We start from the raw sequence: 20723 nt of genomic DNA on the forward strand, positions 1-20723 counted from the left end.
CTTGCTAGGCAACTTCTCTCGCATTTAGGTAATACGCCTCTGTGGAAGTGTAGGAAGATTGAATTCTCTAGGCTCATCGGCTAGCCACATGACGACATACAGCGAGCCATGACACATTTTGAACTGAACACCCAGTAGAACTGTGGTTTCCTGTTAATGTACCTACAGTGACTTATATATTATGCAAATCTGGCTTTCAGGTAAAGTTCCCTGTGAAGCAGATTTGAATAATTTCAAGGGAAATATACGTCACTGTAGGTACGTTAACAGAAAACCATAATTCTAGTCACACAGAGTTCGTGGGTAGCTCAGTTGGTAGAGCATTCGTGCACTAAGCGAAGGGTCGCAGGATAGATATCCATACCCAGAACAATTTTTCCCTTGAAATTATTCAAGTTTGCTTCACAGGGAGCTTTACCTGAAAGCTAGAGAGAAGTTTAAAACCAATCTTAATTGCACATTAGGTTTCGACCCCTCACCCCCAGCAACTTCGAAATTTCAAATGGCACCTCTATCTTGTGGTACTTAAAATTTGAAAGAGTATGTAATTGTTTACACATCTCATTCAAGGCCCTCTTGATTTAATCTGGCTTATGAACCGCTCTCTTTATTAAAGTCCACTTGTGTAAGGATTTTGTGAGAATCATCAACCACACACTGCCGGAAATTTGATAATGACCTTCATAACGCACCGAAACACCCAGATATAACAGTAACTTTATGCAAATTTACATTACTGAACTATTTTTCCTATAATTATTCATGTTTTAGCACATATCTTATAGTTTTTAGTCCATATTTTCGGATTTATGGCACATAAATGCATAAATTTTTAAAATATTTTTGGCATATAAAAATTCTAGCCCTGTTAATAACAATAGCTGTACTGTTAAATTTTTGGAACAATAGTGGGACAAAGGCTCAAAGATTGAATAAATTTCAACAAGATGTAATCATACTGTAAGTTACTGTTGTCCTCCACCAACTACAAGATAGAATGAATGTAAAGACTCACAATACAATGTCATCACAGATGTTGCTCAATCAGCCGACATCTTTCCAATAAAGAAATATAGGAGGATTCTATGAGATGTGGAGGAAAAACAGTTCTGCGGCACATTTTCTTCGAGTATTCGTTTCCTCATTCCACCATTGCTCCATTATTTTCTCAGCTTCTCTGGATAACTTTAGTAGTTCACAAGGCTGTCAAAATGAATACAACATTAGCCAGTCATCCTTTGTGCTTACCTTGCTTTGCAAGAGATCCGAATTTCCTATGTTCTAAGGGTACGTACACGTTGGAGCGACGATAAATGATAAAAGAAGCAGCAATGCTATATCAGAGAGAATTGAAGCATGCATTGTTATTGAGGTGTGCATATTGGAGTAACGATAAAAGCGAAGATACACAATAAAAGCAACGAAAAAGAAGAGTTCCATTTTCTTCGCTCTTGTCGTTTATATGATCTCTGATTAAGATAATATTAATCTGTATAATTACCGGTGGTTATCAATATATCCGAATATTAATCGATTTATTATTATTTTGGCATATTAAATTAATTATTGTAGATATTGGCAAATTGATCAGTTGTGTATTTATTCGTTGTATGTTATGTGATCACAAGAACCAATCACAACACAACGAATTTCTACTATCTTTGGGATGAGAAACGGGTTTAATTTTGTACGTATTTAAGTTATATTAACCTTGAACTTAGCAGCTGATATTTCCTATTTATCTTCTTTCATTAAGTGGATGCATAGAATATCTTCTACTGATAAATCAAAATGTTCGCTTCCCGCGTCCTCGTTGCTCCGATATGAACACTTGATTCTTTGATAACACCAAAGCATCACTAGATCGTTTCTTTCATCGTTTATCATTGCTCCAACGTGTACGTACCCTAACCTGTCAAAGAAATAGAAGAGTGAAATTTGAAGTCTCGTATTGTAGATTTACAACATGTGGAAGGAACTCTTCTATGAATAAGATGGTCCCAAACAAGATTTACAAGTCGTTTTTCGCTTATATAAATTTTAATTCTCCTAAACATCAGCTTCATCTATCACAAGGATAGTTAATTCCATTTTAAGGCAGAAGATGTTTTAATACAGGGTGTAAACAATATAAAATGAACAAAAAATAATAATACTGGTGATAAAGCATAAATTATTGATAAAAAAGTGTAACCAAATTTTTCTGTAACTTTTATGGTTTCCCTAATAAATTTTTTTAATGTTTTTGGAAATGATAGTAGACAGTCATTATTTACTTTGGTCTACCACGTACATTGCAACTGTGGTGATATACTTGTTTACAAATCAAGGTATTCTGTTGTCTCTGTTGGACGAAAAGTCATTGGCAATGATGTTCACATTTACTCGAACAGTAAATATTACGCTATCAATTCTAAAAACATATTTTAAGAATTAAAATCAAATGTAGAAGAAAAAAACAAAATTTCACTATACATCACATTTAGTAGACTGAGATGTATAGTCTGTATAATTTTGGCAGTTTTTATCCTTTACACCCTGTATAGTGGAAGACAAGTAGATTTTTCGGAAAAAAAAAATATTGCTTTAAAATACACTTTGATGTGTGAATAACAAGGTAAGGGTCCTGCCATTGCAGAAAAAATTAATAGTGGAGGATCCAATTCAGAAAATTTTATATCACAGTGATAAATAAATTAAAATTTATTAAAAGGAATAAAAACTTAATACCTGTCAGCGCTTATTTTTCCACGTCCTTATCATAGGTGCATTAGGAAGGAAGATCCAAGATCCTGAAGCAAACATTCCAGAGAACAAGAAATCACAGAGATTCCAGAAGTTGAAGCAAATGCCTAAATATTCAAGTAAACAAGCATTATCAAGAAAATACCCTAATGGAAAGAATTATTTTAAAATTTGAAGACCGAATATATAAATCCATGTGATCATGATCATCCTGAATGGACTATTAAGCTAATCCCTGGCTAGGCACTTTCTCACACAAACCAATCAACTCTGCTAAGCTTCTCTGCGTATCCAGGTTTCAATGCAAGCGAATGGAAATAGTGAACATCAGATGGGAGCAATTCCGAAGCGCGTGAAGGAACTAAGATCTAAATCGAGGCTGACTAGAAGTAGAGTAACGCAAGTAGGAGATAGTTCAGGGAGCAGTGATGAAGGAAGAGGGGAAAACAAGGTGAAAAAACAGTATGACTTAAGGAAATGGTGTGGAGGGGAAATAAATCGTGAGAGAAGAAAACTAAGACCTAAAATGTAGCTATGTGGAAAAGGGAGTAGTGAAAAGTGCAAATAATTAGAGATGTAGAGTGAGGGGGGTTACAGTATTTTTGGTATAATGATGGGTTAGGAGTAAAGTAGAGGAAGAATTGATGAAAGACAAAAGACTAGTGGAGGAATTGCAATTATAAATTAAAAATAAGTAATGTCCCAATTGACTTGTACGAGAGGTGTTGTAAAACGGTGAGACGGCACTGTATACTAATAATGTGAAGTGCCGCCTCACCGAAAGGTATATGCTTAAAGACAAATATATACATTCATACATATCCAGGTTTCAAGCAGGCATCCCCAAATGTCTGTGGACCAGACTCCTTTGCAAGTCACTGACTAGTGATTGGAAGATGCTATGAATATGATAGTGGAAAAAAAAGATCAGCCAGAATTATGTTAATGCCTACAAATAGAGAAACAGTAGAACCCCAAAAGAACCTCAATTGCAACTCTCTCCAAATGAAAAATCCATCCCAGACCTGCCAGGATGCAAACTCCGAACTATCTGTGTGGTAAACCGGTGGGCTAGACTATGTAGCCACTGTACAGCTGTAGTATAAAAAGAGAGTCACAAGTGGTATTATTTATTTGATCAACAGCAAAATAATGTGATGGAAGGGAAAAGGATTTAAAGTTTGAAGAACAAATACAAATGAAAAATGGGATCAAAAGTCAAATTATGGGATGGCAAGGTAAAGGACTTGAAATTCAAAGTTACAAATCATGTGACCAAAAGGTGAAAGGATTTGAAATCCTAAAGGACAATAAAAGACAAGTATGCTACAAAATCAAAGATTGGAATCAGTGGGTCAAAGACCGAATGTGACAGAATACAAGAGGGCTATCGGAACGGTAAAAGGATTTGAAATTCGAAGGATAACGAAGGACAAATGACAAGTACAAATCAAATATGGGAATCAGTGAGTACTATTTATTGGATCAAAAGCCAAATTCTGTGATGTGGCGAATACATAAAATATATTAAATTAATCAGTTCTAAGTACAAAGAACTGTTACAACAAGACCTCTATAATAGGTATTTCATTAGCTGCAAGAAACTGATTCCGATTAATAAATAATGATTAATGTAACTGAGTTATGCGGTCATTGTTACGTACGTTGGGATTGGATTTGAGTACACAGAATATTAGTTGAGAGCTGTGGATGTGAGGACTGCCACACCACGTTCGTAAAAGCTGTGTTGGTCTTGCCCTGGGGCGATGTTCAAGTCCACAGTAAACAGCAGCTCAGTGCGGGTTGAGTTCAGATAGACGGGCAGGGACAGCTTGCCTTGGCGGGAAAGCCAGAGGGTGTCTGTCCCACTTGTACCCACCCTGAAAAATAAACATTTGATGTGAAAACATGTTATGCAGCAGCCACAGGATAAATCTCTGAGATATGCAACAGAAATCTGTTACAGAACACAGACACAGACATGATTTCGAAGGTCATAAAAAAAAATAAACTTTCAACAAAGAAAGAGATTTCATCAAAATTTAACAACATAAAATTCTGGAAAATAACAGCAAATATATACCATATTTACCCGAATCTAAGATGATCCCCCTATTTTAAAGAAGAGCTTACCAGTACTATTATTTCATGCTGGCTATATACAGGGTGTAAAAAAATTGTTACAAGGCTTGGTGGTAGGTAGATGGGTACTGTGTGATCATATTTTGTTATTAAACTCATGTCTAGAAATGCTTTGTTTACATGCTAGCATCTCTGAAATGTTGTTGTTGTTTTCTAATGCCAGGCTTTTGACAAAGTCATTTGACCTCTCGCACTCCAATATTTTTCAAAGATATTGTCATGGTTAGCCACTGAAGCACAGATTTTGAGGTGTTCCGAATCCATTTCTTGGTTTGAGTTGCACAAGGGGTAGTTAGGGGACTGATATATTCCAATTCTATGCAGGTGTTTGGCCAAACAATCATGGCCTGTTGCCAATCTAAATGCAGCTACAGATGATTTTCGTGGTAAATCGGGAATTAACTGTGGATTATGATGCAGAGAGTTCCATTTTTTCTCTTGAGATTGTGTTATCAAATTTTGTTTGTCTCTGAAATGTGGAGGAGGACGTAGGCAGTAGAGATCACAAAAGCTAGGATAGAAGTAAAAAAGACAATTGAAATACTGTAAGTAAACAGCATTTTAATAAATTAAAGAAGGTGCTCCAAATGGCTGCCACCAACTTGGATACATTTTGTGCATCGCCTGGCTATGTCATGTCAAACTCTTGGAAAGATTTCCAACATATCTCGGATGACTCCAGCTGCTACTTGAATTCGTGCCACAAAATCTTGTGTCTCCACAGGAGTCTCGTACACCAGGGTTTTCATGTAACCCCAGAAAAAGAAATCCAATGGTGTCAACTAATGAATGGACTTCTACTTTTTTTTTTATTGGGTTATTTTACGACGCTGTATCAACATCTAAGTTATTTAGCGTTTGAACGAAATGAAGGTGATAATGTCAGTGAAATGAATCTGGGGTCCAGCACCGAAAGTTACCCAGCATTTGCTCGTATTGGGTTGAGGGAAAACCCCGGAAAAAACCTCAACCAGGTAACTTGCCCCGACTGGGATTCGAACCCGGGCCACCTGGTTTCGCGGCCAGACGAGCTAACCATTACTCCACAGGTGTGGGCGCGACTTCTACTGCTTGTCACAGGATCTAAAGGTTTGTTTACCTACAGTCACCCCCTCCTATTTCGGAGGCTCTAACACATAAACAAAGAGTCTCTAGACATGGGTACAATTTCAATTATCCTTTTCACGTCTTTCCTAGCTTTTGTGATCCGTACTGCCTAGTATTCCTCAATATTTCAGAGATGCTAGCATGTAAACATAGTTTTTCTGGACATGGGTTTATTAACAAAATATGATCACATGGTACCCATCTACCTACCACTCAGCAGCCTTGTAAAATATATATATATATATATATATATATATTTTACACCCTGTAGTATGCAATGTAAAAACATTTGACTTTGAGCAAGACACTGCCTGCTGGATTGCATCCTACAGCTGCGTAAACTGCCTGCTCAATCAAAGTTATTTTGCTGCTAGGTGGCAGGCAGTACCCACTGCTATTAACATTATCAGTATATGCAAAGTCACTACCTGCAACCTTGTGGCTACTTGCGCATAACTGTTGATTGGGTAGGCAGTGTAAACAGCAGGCAGTGGAGCAAGCATAAAGATATTCCTTAATCTGCGATTTTAAGACAACTCTAGATTTTTGGATTGGGGAGGGGGGGGGGACTCTTCTTGCATTCGGTTAAATACAGTACTACAGAGAACATAATGAAATCGTTTTCCTACTTCAGATTCAAACTCGTAGAAAGATGCAATGAAATAAAGCAGGAAGAAACCAATGAAAAAGGAGAGGAAAATGTCCAAGTGTACATACCTGATCCAGCGTAGCAGGGTTACAGGCAAGTCCATCATGATGGTGGAAGTAAGATGCAGCTGGTTGCTGCGGCACTGTGCTCCTTGCAGTTTCAGTCCTGCCAAATTTACACCAGTTAATTTCGGGATGCTTTAACTCACTGCATTTCAATCACTCTAAGATAAATCAATTATGAACTGATGTGAAAGTTTAGTGTTAAATAGCCACAAAAGCAATAAAAATAGTATCACGTAATAACAATGCTTCTAATTCTTTCACATTTACAATATTCTCAGATTACAATTTCATGAAGTGGATAGTTGCTCCAATTCTGATGAAAGATTTTGAGAGCTCCCTCACCTACTACTCCGAAACTGCACTCATCCATTCCAGCTCTGCTAGCCTCTGCTGCTCCATCCGTAATGGTGACGTCCAACATGAGTTCCTCCAGGGACCAGCTGTTGGCCTGTGCAATGCACTGACGAGTTGCTGTTATGTAGGCCTCTGGATTCAACAGACCTCCCAGCCAGACATGGAATGTCTGAAAGTAACAATACCCTCATGTTCTTTTACTCCGGTTACCAGAGGTCTCCCTGCAGTTTTAATTGAGATGTACGAGAAATATTGTCAATTTTGAGTTCTGCATTGTTGACCTGGCGGTCGGGACTAGGAACTAGCTCCTGATTGGCCCGCAGCAGGAAGCCCTACTATTGCATATATACCGGCTAGACATGGTCCCACATCACTTCATTCCCTGAAGAAGATGGCAGAGCTAGCCATCAAAAGCTTGGAAGCAAACATCCAACTCACCTGACTGAGAACCCGAGAAGAGTTATTCAACACTCCATATGGGCTATTCCATCTCAAATCGACTGAAATAATATAGAGAAAATTGATCTTGCAATTTTTAAATATAATGAAACTTTTTCTGTCCGTAGACAACTGTGATACAATGTTTTGTGCAAAGTTTGAGGCATCAGAACTTCATAGTGTTTAAATTTAAAATATTTTAATTTATCGTATTTTCATAAAATTTGCAATTTTAAACTGTTGTGGCTCCGAAACCCTTTCACCCAATGATCGAACTCATGGTTTATTTTGATGCTGAAAAGTTAAAGTTTATATTGACATGTAAACAGATTTTCTTACTTTTTATGGAAATGGAGAAATTTAGATTTTTCTTAATTAAGACACCTTTGCCCACGAAAAAATATTTTAAAAATATATGGTTAGATTCCGCATTGAAAGTACAAATAAACACATATTTTTTACTGGTGCACTGTTGATAAGAAAGTATTGAACAATCAAATAAAGAAAATAAATAGTACGCGCATGAACTAACCAGCTGACTGTGAGGCGGAAGTTAGCCGAGGCAGGCAAGGCCAGGAGACAAACACATGACGTGTCTAGTAGCGCATAGCTGGGCTAGCTTTGTCACAGGTTTTCATAAACACAGGAGTAAAATGACGTCCAACGCTCGCTTATCTTCATCTCTCGGCCAGTGCATGCGGTACTGCGCCGTTCAAGTCCAGGCATGTGAAAATAATTTACTTAATACCCCTGAAACTTATTGCCGTGCCACTAAGCAAACAATGCCGATCCCTCTTAATAATGCAAGGTTTTTTCTCAATATTTTTTTACATTTTTACAAATGGGCAAAAAGCCTAAAAGTAAGTAAAATCAGATTATCTCTCTCTCTGTATACAATAAAAATAAGGATTACTACTTATCATAACCTACCAAATGTCAGCTTCAAAATGAGCTCCCGTTCAATGTTCTGCAGTAAATGGTTCCAGAGTTCTAAGCGCTGAAAGAGGCTTGTTTTTCTAAAATACGCTAAATTTGTCGCTCAACAATATGAAAACCTTTTGACTTTCAATAGCATATTTTTGCAAATGCACACTCCTCAGCACCTTGTATAAATAGGGAAAAAATTAGAGTATAAAAAAATGCGAGGTTTTTTACTGATCGATTTCATATGGAATAGCCCATATAGTCTTCAAATGCCATTTCAGATGTTATTAAATGTCATTTCAGTTATACGTTTTTCTCTTCAGATCCCAATAAAAACGTACCTATAAAGAAGTTTTACTGTATTTCATTAGGATATAAGGAATCCTGTGTACTTATTTAGACTAGTCAGACATAAAGGACTCAAAAGAGTAGGCAAATGTTCATGTGTTGATGAAATGATGCTAAGTATGGAACATATAATTCCGAAATATTGGCAATATTAACTCTCAACACCTGACTGGAAAATAGGGTTCATAACTTCCACACTTGTATAAAGTGAACTTTCTCACCTTGAGCTCCTTGGCGCCTCCCTGGGACACAAGAAGTGAAACCTCCTGCAGTTGCTTCACTCTCTGGCTGAAATCTGTGATCCACTGGATCACCGTACAGCCCCGTGGGACTGTATAACGCCTCCAGCTGGGAGGCAGGATGCCCTTCACAAGGTCGCTTAACATGGCCCGATGGTAGTTCGTCTGCTTCTTCTCTCCCTAAAGAAACAACATTGTGAATTAGAAAGGAATAAATATGGTAGGATCAAGTAAAAGTTTCACTTACTCAAATTCACTTTAAATTCAGACTACAAAATTTAAATTTTCCTTTGCTATAATTTTTTTTTCCATATTCTTACCTTCCCTTAGCCAGTCGAGTTTCTCGTAGTACAAGAAGGGAAAATATAGGTCAGGTACTGCAGATTCAACTTTTTTTTTTTCCAAATATTAATTTTAGGACTCATGTTTTTTTTATACTTTTTTTTTGTTTTGATTAATACTACCTCCTCTCAAAATATTAGACCTTTTTTAACACCTTGTATAAGTAATGATGTAGTATACAGGGTGATTCATTATTACGTGTAAATACTTTGTGTGTGTATTGTAGAGGTGAAACTAAGACTAAAACGTTCTATACAACTTTTTCTCAAAACCTTTAATTCCACAGTTCTAGTATATGGCACCTACATCGTATTAACTGCATAGACATTACTGTTCTCCCACACATTTGGTGTGGTATTGTGGGGAATCAGTTACTCGGACCCTGAGTTCTACCTCTGCAGCTGAATGGGAAATCTACCGCGCATTCTTGGAATGCGAAATGCATGGTCTGCTACATGATACCCTTCTTGCAACACAAGTGAACTTATGGTTTATGCACGATTGTGCTCCTGCACATTACTGCCGCAACGTAAGGGCGTATCTCAATGCTGTGTGCCTAGATCAATGGATAGGCCGCGCAGGGCCAACTCCTTGGCCAGCCAGATCACCGGACATGAACCCTCTGGACTTCTAATTTTGGGGCCGCCTGAAGTCGTTAGTGTATGCCTCTGCTATACCTAACATAGAACTACTACAACAGCGAATTGAAATGCGTGTGGAATTGTTCGTAATGAGTTGAACGGGCTGTGTAATGTTCAGAGATCACTAAGGCGACGAGCACAGGTATGTCTTCAAGTTGAGGGACAGCACTTTGAACCTGCATTACACTAAGAATTGTACAAATGTGTAAAGTGTAGAAGAAACTGCTTTATATTCTTTACTGTGTTTGGTTTTAGTTCACAAAACGTGCATAAGTGGACTGCCAAGGATAGGGTTTAGTGACTTTGGTTATTTTTGTATTGAAATCCAAATGCATTATACGAAAGTGATAATTAGTTTACATTTGGTGTGTGTTCCTTTCTTTGTTTGGGAGCGCAAGTTCCACGCAAAATGGCGTTAACTCTTGAATTAAAGGTTTTGAGAAAAAGTTGTATAGAACGTTTTAGTCTTAGTTTCACCTCTACATTACACACACAAAGTATTTACACGTAACAATGAATCATCCTGTATAATATACATAATACCGGTAACATAACATATCGTGTCATTAACCAGGCTATACAGCATGCACCTGCTAATTCGTGCACTGTGATAGTAGAGTGAATCACATTCAATATTTTGGCTGAGTAATACATTTGTAGGCCTAGTGTCATTAGGTTTCTTCTTGGGTGATTTATAGTATAGTCATTAATTAAAGAAAAAGTTTCAATATTAACACACAAAAGTTAAAAAGTCGTTTATTTAACAAATCATGTGTATTTATTTCTCCTTTCGACCGTCTACCATGAAGCATCAGAGGAACTGAGCATTCAGTTGATGTCTGCTCACCTGACAGATCAGCACCACGTCTTCCAGGTCATGAATCACATCCTGTAGCAACTTGGCACCAGAGTTCACTTCCCTCTCAAAGTAGCGGTACAAGGGATCCTTGATATTCTCTACTGTGCGTCTTAATGTCTGCAAAAAGCACAAAATAAAGATCTTGTTGTAGTAAGAACAAACATACTCTGACAGAATGATAAAGGTTCATCTGCAAAGATTTAGTCTACTGAAAATCAGACAATTTTACCTGCAGAGACTTTGGCAGCAACTGTAGCCAGGTACAGGCAGAGTTGTGCAGTGTTCTCATCCAAGATGGACGTCCATCTCCCTCCTGGACGTGAGTCTGGTCTAGACCCTCCTCAGCAGAATATGCTAACTCGTCGTCATCTTCCAGTTGCTGCATCTTGAGCAGTTTACTAACCAAATCCGTGCCTGAGATAATCAACACATATTATACTGCCTTGTCCACAAGTAATACAAACAAGGAAATGTATGAAAACCTGTATATACATATATATATATCAAATAATTAGAGAATGGAAACAATTGCCAATATATACACAACAACAGAAATTTATAGTTAGATTCATCACTTTTTGCGAACGATTTAGCTTTGGTGATCAGATTTACAATGTTCATTATATAATTTTACCAAAATTGTATTTAAAATATGGTATGAATCGATATCGAAAACACAAAAATTACGGTCTTCTGCAGAAAATAACCTATACATAATAAAACATGTTTGAATTCAGAATTATTAGAAAGAATAAATTAATTTACATACCTCAGATACACATAATCCTTTTCTGATAAGGTAGACATTTCAGACAAAATGTTTAAATACACCAACACAATGGGAATAATTAACAATATTATGAAACCTTCATTAGTACAAAGGCATGCTAGAATTCGTCAATACAAGACCTTGATGAAACCTGTACTTTGTTATGGTAGTGAGGCCTGGACATTAAGGAAGAAAGATGAAAGCAGAATAATGGCTAATGAAATGAAATTTATGAGATACACAAGAGGGTGTACCAAATGGGATCATAAATGTAATGAGGATGTAATGGGAGAATTACAATAAAATTAGAACCCATAATGCATCACATACAACATTATCAGAACAAATCTCTGTGTGTGTCTGTGTGTATCTAATGTTCTAAATTTAACAACAAAGTTATCTTTTTCTTGCTTCCCAATATTTTCATATTAGACCATGATGTATCTTAACAAATGGATAAATCATCTGCATCACATCTCTATAGTCCCGTCGCTCTAATTTCCGGCAGCCAATCGCGTTGCACGTCGGCTACATTTAAACATGTGCGTCTTGTGATTCACTTATGAAGATGTTATTCATTTCTTAAGGCTCGATAAATACTTAATATAATCACCCGCCATTTTGGCTCTTTCGTTGGCGTTCGCAGAAAGCACACGAAGACGTTATTTGCCACTCAATTATTTGCTGAATTACAGTGCATTTGATTTATTATCATAGGAGCTATGACATGATAATGTTTAACAGTGTGGCAAATAGATTCCTCATATGGTAGCTCGGCAACAAAAGAACAAAACAGGTGAACGATACTACTTGCCTAGACTTTTAGACTTTATAGAGCCTTCACTTCCTACGATGTAAGCAAAGAGGAGGAGTCACGCCGGGAATAACAGCATCGCGACTGTAGTGATATAATGAAATAATGATTTGATAATTCAACTGTGAGGCCATAGGGCCTAATACTTTGAAGGGAAGAATAACAATAAGAAGGATACGAGTTTTATGGTGCTTAAAATGTCTAAAATGACAATATCATCATCATTGGTATTGTTAGTATTATTAAATGTCAAGTACCTACACAAAACATTTTACTGCAAACTTACCTCTTGTTGTAAGTAACACCTTCTCAGCATTATTTGGAAGACCTAGCCACGATGGAGTCTGTCTATCTGCTAAGGACTCAATCCAATGCAGGAAGTGATCTCGCCTTGTCCCATCAGGCATGGTAATGTGTCTCTGGCCTCCTGGACCTCCAGCAACGCCATCTACATTTGCTACCAGAGCAAAGTCAGCTTCGAAGCTGCGAGGTGTGAACAGCTTGGCCAAGAACGAAGCAAGCAGCCGCTGATCGAAGTCATTGTCAATTTTTCCACCATAAATACACTGAGAGAGCAGGGTGACCAGGGCATCCCATGGCACCTTCTCTGGTGGCAGGTTCGTTCGTCCCTGAGCATCAAAGAAGAGTTCTTACTGAAGCAATTCAGCAGTATTTGTTTACAACGGATTCTTAGGCGTTATGACAACTTGTATCATGAACTTTTAAAGTGTAATTAAGTATTTTTATTATAGATTTATTAATTTGTCATACAGAATAATATCTGTAATATTGACAATTAATATTTAAAGAGAAAAATTTGCTCCGGCGCTGGGGATCGAACCCGGGTCCTTTGTTTTACGTACCAAGCGCTCTGACCACTGAGCTACGCCAAATTCAATCCACAGCACCGGATCGAACCTTCCTCCTTTAATGTTTTCCTTTATGGCCTGACTCCAAGTTAGGCATATATGTTGACGTATATATCCAATGTCAACTGCCATTATACTAGGAGCGCACTCAGCTGAGTGATTTATTTGGCTGGGATTCCGCAGTTAAGTGCACAGTAATCTGTACAGACATATGCACTGCTAGCTATGAGAATATTATAGATTTATTAATTTGTCATACAGAATAATATCTGTAATATTGACAATTAATATTTAAGGAGAAAAATTCGCTCCGGCGCCAGGAATTGAACCCGGGTCCTTTCTTCTACGTACCAAGTGCTCTGACCACTGAGCTACGCCGAGGTATTTTTATTTATTTGCCTACAGTCTCTCTACATATAACACAACCTATATATTCTGCAGAAGATATATGCACTGTTAAAGCCAATAAGCCTTCTTCATCAATGAATGCTGATGGCCTCAGGATCTAGGTTTACTAAAAGTCTGGAAATCTACATCAATGACGAGGCAGGCCAAATTCATTGAGGAATTAAGACCTAAATTAACAAAACAACTCTTAGCTCTGGAAAGGAGAAGCTTAAGATGGGTAACTAGACACCAACATCTGAACAAGCTCTACATTATATTGGGCTTCACAGAGGACCCAACTTGTGGCACAAGTGGGATGGAGATTGTCATCACCTCAAACTCTGCTGGACTGTCCAGGTTTAAGCTACATCAGGCATCAATACCTCAGGAAACACAATGGTTGCTCTGCCAGAAACAAGCTTACCATGGCTGTGGACTCTATCCAGGTGTCCAGAGTATCGCATGCCACTCTCAAGTCAGATTCATTGAATTCGTAGTACTTTGCCCATCCAAGAGGCACGTAACGCAGCCTTTCCTGCACTATGGCGTGGAACCACGCCAGCAAAAAGTAAAGTCTAGCTCGCTCATTGGGAGCCTTCATCATTCGGGATGCCGGGACCTGCAACAAATAACTAGCGTCAATAAAAATCAGGCAGACACATGACATGGGATTAGGAAGACATGGTACCTACCCAAAGAAATAGTCGTAAGCAAAGAATTTTTTTTTTAATTGATTATTTTACTACGGTTTATCAATTGCTATGGTTATGCAGTGTCTGAATGAGATGAAGGTGATAATGCCAGCGAAAGTTACCTAGCATTTGCACCTTTGTCCATTCGTTTCATGGTCAGACATGTTAACTGTTACTCCATAGTGGTGAATAACTAAAGAAAGAAATAGTCACTGTCATTCTTCTAAGAAAAGAAACAGTCATGGTGACTACCCAAGGAAAGAAATATTCATATTATCCAAGGAAAGAAACAGTCATTCTATTCAAAGAAAGAAAGAAAGAAAGAAAGTGTCTTGGTATCCAAGAAAAGGAACATTCGTGGTTCTCAGAGAAAGAAAGTCATCGTACTCAAGAAAGAAACAACATGGTACCTAAGGAAAGAAATAGTCATGATCCCAAAGAAAGAAACAGTCATGGTACCCATTCACGGAATGAAGCAGTCATTGTATCCAAGAAAAGAAATTAAAAGAAAGACACTGTATCCAAGGAAAGAAACAGTCATTGTATTCAAAGAAAGAAACACTCATGATACCCAAGAAAGATACTGTCATGGTATCCAAGGAAAGAAACAATCATGATACCCAAGAAAAGAAATTGCCATTGTACCCAAAAAAAGAAAGACACTGTATCCAAGGAAAGAAACAGTCATGATATGTAAGGAAAGAAACAGTAATGGAGATAAAGAAACATCATGGTATCCAAAGAAAGAAATGGTCATGGTATTCAAGGAAAGGAACAGTCATAGTATGTATACAACGAAAGAAACATCATGATACTCAAGGAAAGAAATGGTCATGGTACCCCGTAATTTCCCATAACTATGGTCCACAATACAACCATTCAAAACACTGCAGAAGTAACATAGACCTGCAGTGACTTGACTTCAAACTACAGCACAACAAAAATATAAATAAATGCAGTACTACGTCATGGAGTACAAAAATTGAATGGTTATATCATGGACCATAGTTGTGTTCCAGGACCATAGTTCTGGGAAATGACGATACTCAAGGAAAGAAACAGTCATGGTAATCAAGGAAAGAAACAGTCATGGTACTCATGGAAAGAAATGGTCATGGTATCCAAGAAAAAAAACAGTCATGGTATCCAAGAAAAGAAAGTCATGGTACTCAAGGAAATAAACAGTGAAGTGTACCCAGGGGATGAGGAAGTCATTGTTCCCAATAAAGAAGACAATCATGGGATGAAAGGATGAGACACATGATGCTCAAGGAATGATAGTACTCTCACAGGACATGTACTCACCGTACTGAAAGTTCGCAGCAGATTTGCTCGAATACCAGGTGGAGGCTCAAACACGAAGATTCGTCCAGCTCTGAGCAGGTTCACTGGAACCTTGGGGTTGATCTCCATCGTGAGGAACAGCCTGAATCCGGCATGTGGCTGCAGACTGTGGAGCTTCTTCTCCAGCTGCACCAGCCACTGAGGCGCCAGATGCACGTTCTTCAGCATCACCCACCGTCCTGACTTGACAGCCAAGTTGATGGCCCTGTCTGCCTGGTTGAAGCCTTCAGCAGATCCGATAGCGATACTGGCGATGGGCTTGCCCAACTCTGCCGCCAGGTCATCCACACGGCCAGAAGCATCGAAGCCTGGCACCGAACACAGGAGGGCTGGCACATTTGCCCGCAACTCTGTCTCAACGCTGGCTGCCAGATCCAGCTCCTTCTCTGCCGCTGGCATGAAATCTTCTCCCAACACAGAAGCCACAAAAAGTTGCGCTGCTGCAATCACACGGTCTGGTCGGAATGCCTGGATCACCAGCAGCTGGTACATGGCTGTTCCGATGGGACTCAGCTGCTTCTCCTCCTCCCACAACTGAGGAACGCATTGTTCAGGGGTGCCCTGCTGAAGCCAGGCTCCAAACTCTGGCATTTCCTGGATGTGATGAGCTAGTTTCTTGAATGACTGAAGTCTGAAACATCCGTCCAAAAGTTGGTTGGTTTCCAAGCCAAGATCTTTAAACTAAGTCACTGGTCTTGGCTTATTTGATGTTCAATTTCAATTTGTATATCTGTATTTTAGCATGTAATAGTATGAAATGAAGACTGTGACCCAATCAGATATGGAGTCGATATGTACCTATTCATTCTTTTATACTTGAGAATTACACAATCGTTATCATGGTTCACTTGTTACAAGATGTCGAAAACAGAGCAGCAAATCATGAAACTTTTAATATATCATGCCATTTCTTATCTTTAACCATTTTAAGATGAAATGCTGCAAACATTTCAGCATTTGAAATTTTAGCCACCTTGTAACTTGTAGTGCTGAACAAGGTTAGTAACCTGAAGAACAGCCTTACAGATTAACACGTGGTTCCAATTCATAGGTACATTATTTTCACACAAAATATAAATAAATCTATGGCAAGATAACCCATAAAGAGCCCACACTGGCCAGCTGATTGCTGGTTACATGTCTATATTTCTCAGCAGATGTGAACAATAATTATCCTTAGTAAAACCAAAATTTCAATGCTTTGAAGATGCTTCAGCAAGCTGATTACAGTGTCTGAGGATCTGAATTTTGCCAGAGCAAATATTTTGGAATAATGAATCAATCACTGAGAAGACATTCCATAATTTACCTGACGAACACACTTCGAAATAACATTTATTACTAATTTTACAATATTCTTTTATTAGCCTACTGATTTAGCCAATTGAAATGGGTCAGTTAAATTTAGTTTTTGTATTACACTTCTGCCTTTCGTAGCAAGGTGGTTTGACTAGCCTAAGGTCACATGGTGACGTGTGACCTCTATTAAAAAACCTTTATTTTACTCAAGAATATTAAACAGTCCTAATTAAACTAAACTAAAGGTCCTGGGATCGATACCTGGCCCGGGAACGATTTTTCCCTTGAAATTATTCAACATTTTTTTTTCTTTTTAATACAAGTTTTAATTCTATGCACTTTATTTTGATAGTGTAGCCCAGTGGTCGTCAGCACTCGCTGAAATGTACAATGGGTACGCGGTGCCATCCCTTGCGCACCGTTGTGCAACAGGGAGAGATAGAGAGCATACCCGCTAGCAGCTACGAGAGCACTATAGTGCACTACGTTTTCCGCAGGTAAGAGAGGCTAGCCCCAGCGTGCTCTGTGCTGACGACCCCTGGTGTAGCCAAAACTTTAGGGATGTCACAAGATAACGGCCCATCAGAGTCTACAAGCTACTTGTAACTTCAATTCTCTATAGCAGTGACATTCAATCCATGGTACGTGTATCCCATATCCCCAGAGGTATGCATCCTACTGACAATGTATGTAAAAATCTGATATATTTATTTTATTACACTTGATAATTATTGCAGTTTACATATTTTCTTTTACAATATTAACGCTTGTTTTTCTTTGCTTCAATAACACTTTACTGATTCATTAATATTATTATTGCATCAATAACTACTGCATGTATAATACTGTAATAATAATTTATTTTGTATACAACATCAATCATAGTTTTTGTTATTGCTTATATAATTGCAATACAGTTTGGGGGGTACGAAAGTAAAAAAAAAAAAAAAAAAAAAAAAAAAACGTATTGTAAATTTTATTAGTACCAACAATGTAATTTATTCGTCACAACAATAATTCCTTTCTACAATTCACCTTAAACGCTCTCGTCAACAATTGGATCTTCACTCAACACAGTATTCGTTATAGCACTCCACCGACGACAATGACAATTGACTTGGACTATTACGCACAACAATGAACTGTTAATCTTAACTAATATTTACAAAGCACTATTTACAAATCAGAACTACCAGTTCTCAGTTCACAGTTCTTCTATCTCAGTCACTCGAGTTCACAGTATCTCGAACCACAGACCTTCAGAGACAGTTCACTGTACTCGAACTCGGGTCCCTCCAACTGCGGTCCACTGCACTCGAACTCAGGCCTTCGGATGCTGACGCAGATGCGGACGCACACTCGAGTCGAACTCCGGTACACAAGACTGGCTTGCTTGCTCTGGCTTTCTCACTGACTGGCTGACTAATCAACTGAAAACTGGAAACTCTGCTCTAGTTCACTGGCGCTTCTTCTTTTATAGCAAAATCATAGTTGCGAGAATTTTCAACAGGTGTGTAGAGAATTATCTCGATATCTCTACATCGACAGACTTCTGGAATAGTCGGGAAGGTCGTTCCACATTCACTGCGTTAAGTAGCAGCTGCGCGCGCAGCCTCGTCGCGTTGACGTAATACACCCTCTCTCTTCTCTCCCCCGCGCGACGTCACTCAATGTTCCGTGGAGCCTGTGCGATCTGCTTTCTTGCGGGACGCTGGTCGTGAGTTCGATTCTCACGTCACTGTCACAGTATTTTGGGGGTATGCTAGCAAAAAATATTGAATACCACTGCCCTACAGTATTTGTAGCTAAAATCCTGGCAGAGTGCAGATTTAGTTCCCTTCAAAAGATATTGAACATGTGCTCTTAAAATTTATTATCTTCAACTGGGGCTCAAGCAGCATATCTCAATTCTGAATGATTTTTTGTGCGAGATCGTGCGTATTTGCTTGGTTTCCGCACAAAACCAATCCACGGAAAGTCTTAAATTCCACATTCAGTATTCCCAACCTAACACACATAACAATTTCCCTCTTCTTACCGCTTAAGTGACATATTGATTTTACTGCTTTAGGCTTTTAACATATTATCTTTAGACACATTTAATATAGTAATAATTATAAATTGGAAACTTACCACTGCAATTTCACCTAAATTGCACTGTTAATTATTGTTTTTAAATATTTGCAAAAATTAAGTAAACTCTACAACTCCACTAAAGTTACTGCATTCGTGAGGCAAGTAACATTAAGGAAGCCGTGTAAAAATCAACAAGATTCCATAGACTGGGGGGAAAAAAAGACAGACGTATATCACGGCCTGCTGGAGTATAGCAAACACAGAAAACATTTTAAAGCAACAATGTTGAAGATAGATATTTTTGTTTTGCAAATTTGCCGTCATTGAACAGAAACCAAGATGGAGATTTCATTGCAACTAATTAGAAATTCCTCTTTCAGGTATGTAATAAACGATCTTCGCACAAAATAATGTACGATACACGAGCGTAATATTTTCTTTCAATTCTCGGATTTGCAAAAATTAAGTAAACTCTACAACTCCACTAAAGTTACTGCATTCGTGAGGCAAGTAACATTAAGGAAGCCGTGAAAAAATCAACAAGATTCCATAGACTGGGGGGAAAAAAAGACAGACGTATATCACGGCCTGCTGGAGTATAGCAAACACAGAAAACATTTTAAAGCAACAATGTTGAAGATAGATATTTTTGTTTTGCAAATTTGCCGTCATTGAACAGAAATCAAGATGGAGATTTCATTGCAACTAATTATAAATTCCTCTTTCAGGTATGTAATAAACGATCTTCGCACAAAATGATGTACGATACACGAGCGGTATGTTTTCTTTCAATTCTCGGAAATTAAAAAAGCTCAACTACGTTTCGCTTCTTCAAACTTTTCCTCGAACATGAAAGCTTCAACATACCATTCTTGTAACGCATATTACTATTACCTGGTTGACATGCGGAACAGAGCTTCCAGCTGCTCCAGGTTGAGGCCTTCAATGCTGGGAGGCTTTGAAGTCAGCATGCCCTCCTTGCCACGCAAGAAGAAGGTGAACTCTTGATCCAGGCTTGGCTGGTTGGGCACTCCTTTCAGATGGATTCGGCAGAGAAGCAGAGCGAAGGTCAGGCGATCAATGTGCAGCATGCCTCTTGCCACCCGCTCATAGCACACCTATTACAACACGAGTAGCCGCAATGAACACAGATCAACTTGAGATTGGGGGCTATCTGATGCCTTAGACCAGGCCTGCACAAACAGCGCTCAACGAGCGCTTGCGCTCTTTCGGAGCGGGAGAGCGGTGTTTACCGCTCGCCAAAACGGGGAGGAAGATACGTCAGAATGACACAGACTTGCTATAGGTAGAGGAGAGGGAAACGACCACTCAGTTATCTAGTGGAGTGCAGTGTGTAGGCCTATTCTGAGTAACTGTTTCACGTTGCTTACCTACTGCTACAGTACAGTATGGAGGAATCTAAAAGACGGAACATAACATTTAACGATTTACAGCTCGAACTTATTGATCTTCAATGTGACCTAAGAGCTAAAGATCGTTTGAATAATACTACTAGCCTGGTTGAGTTTTACAAGACTAAACATTAGCAATAATATCCACGACTACACAGGCTTGCTGTGAAAATGATTGCTATGTTTGGCTCAACATTTATATTTGTGA

General features: G+C 38.5%; 1 protein-coding gene across 8 annotated transcripts in view; it reads right to left on the minus strand.

Annotated features, from left to right (window-relative positions):
* Window positions 1-4200: 4200 nt before the first annotated feature.
* Dhc64C (dynein heavy chain, cytoplasmic) overlaps window positions 4201-20723 on the minus strand; it is a 162187-nt gene continuing 145664 nt past the window's right edge. For all 8 annotated transcript variants that reach the window (XM_069838938.1, XM_069838772.1, XM_069838723.1 and 5 more), the window contains 10 exons: window positions 19998-20221; window positions 15690-16359; window positions 14117-14311; window positions 12723-13065; window positions 11083-11267; window positions 10842-10970; window positions 8994-9191; window positions 7051-7231; window positions 6712-6808; window positions 4201-4625 (listed from right to left, as the gene is read on the minus strand). In XM_069838938.1, the coding sequence (XP_069695039.1) occupies window positions 4439-4625; window positions 6712-6808; window positions 7051-7231; window positions 8994-9191; window positions 10842-10970; window positions 11083-11267; window positions 12723-13065; window positions 14117-14311; window positions 15690-16359; window positions 19998-20221 (2409 nt within the window). In that variant the 3' untranslated portion in view covers window positions 4201-4438. The remainder of the gene's footprint in view (window positions 4626-6711; window positions 6809-7050; window positions 7232-8993; window positions 9192-10841; window positions 10971-11082; window positions 11268-12722; window positions 13066-14116; window positions 14312-15689; window positions 16360-19997; window positions 20222-20723) is intronic.

The sequence above is a fragment of the Periplaneta americana genome, chromosome 1 (assembly GCF_040183065.1).
Source record: "Periplaneta americana isolate PAMFEO1 chromosome 1, P.americana_PAMFEO1_priV1, whole genome shotgun sequence".
Lineage (NCBI taxonomy): Eukaryota > Metazoa > Arthropoda > Insecta > Blattodea > Blattidae > Periplaneta > Periplaneta americana.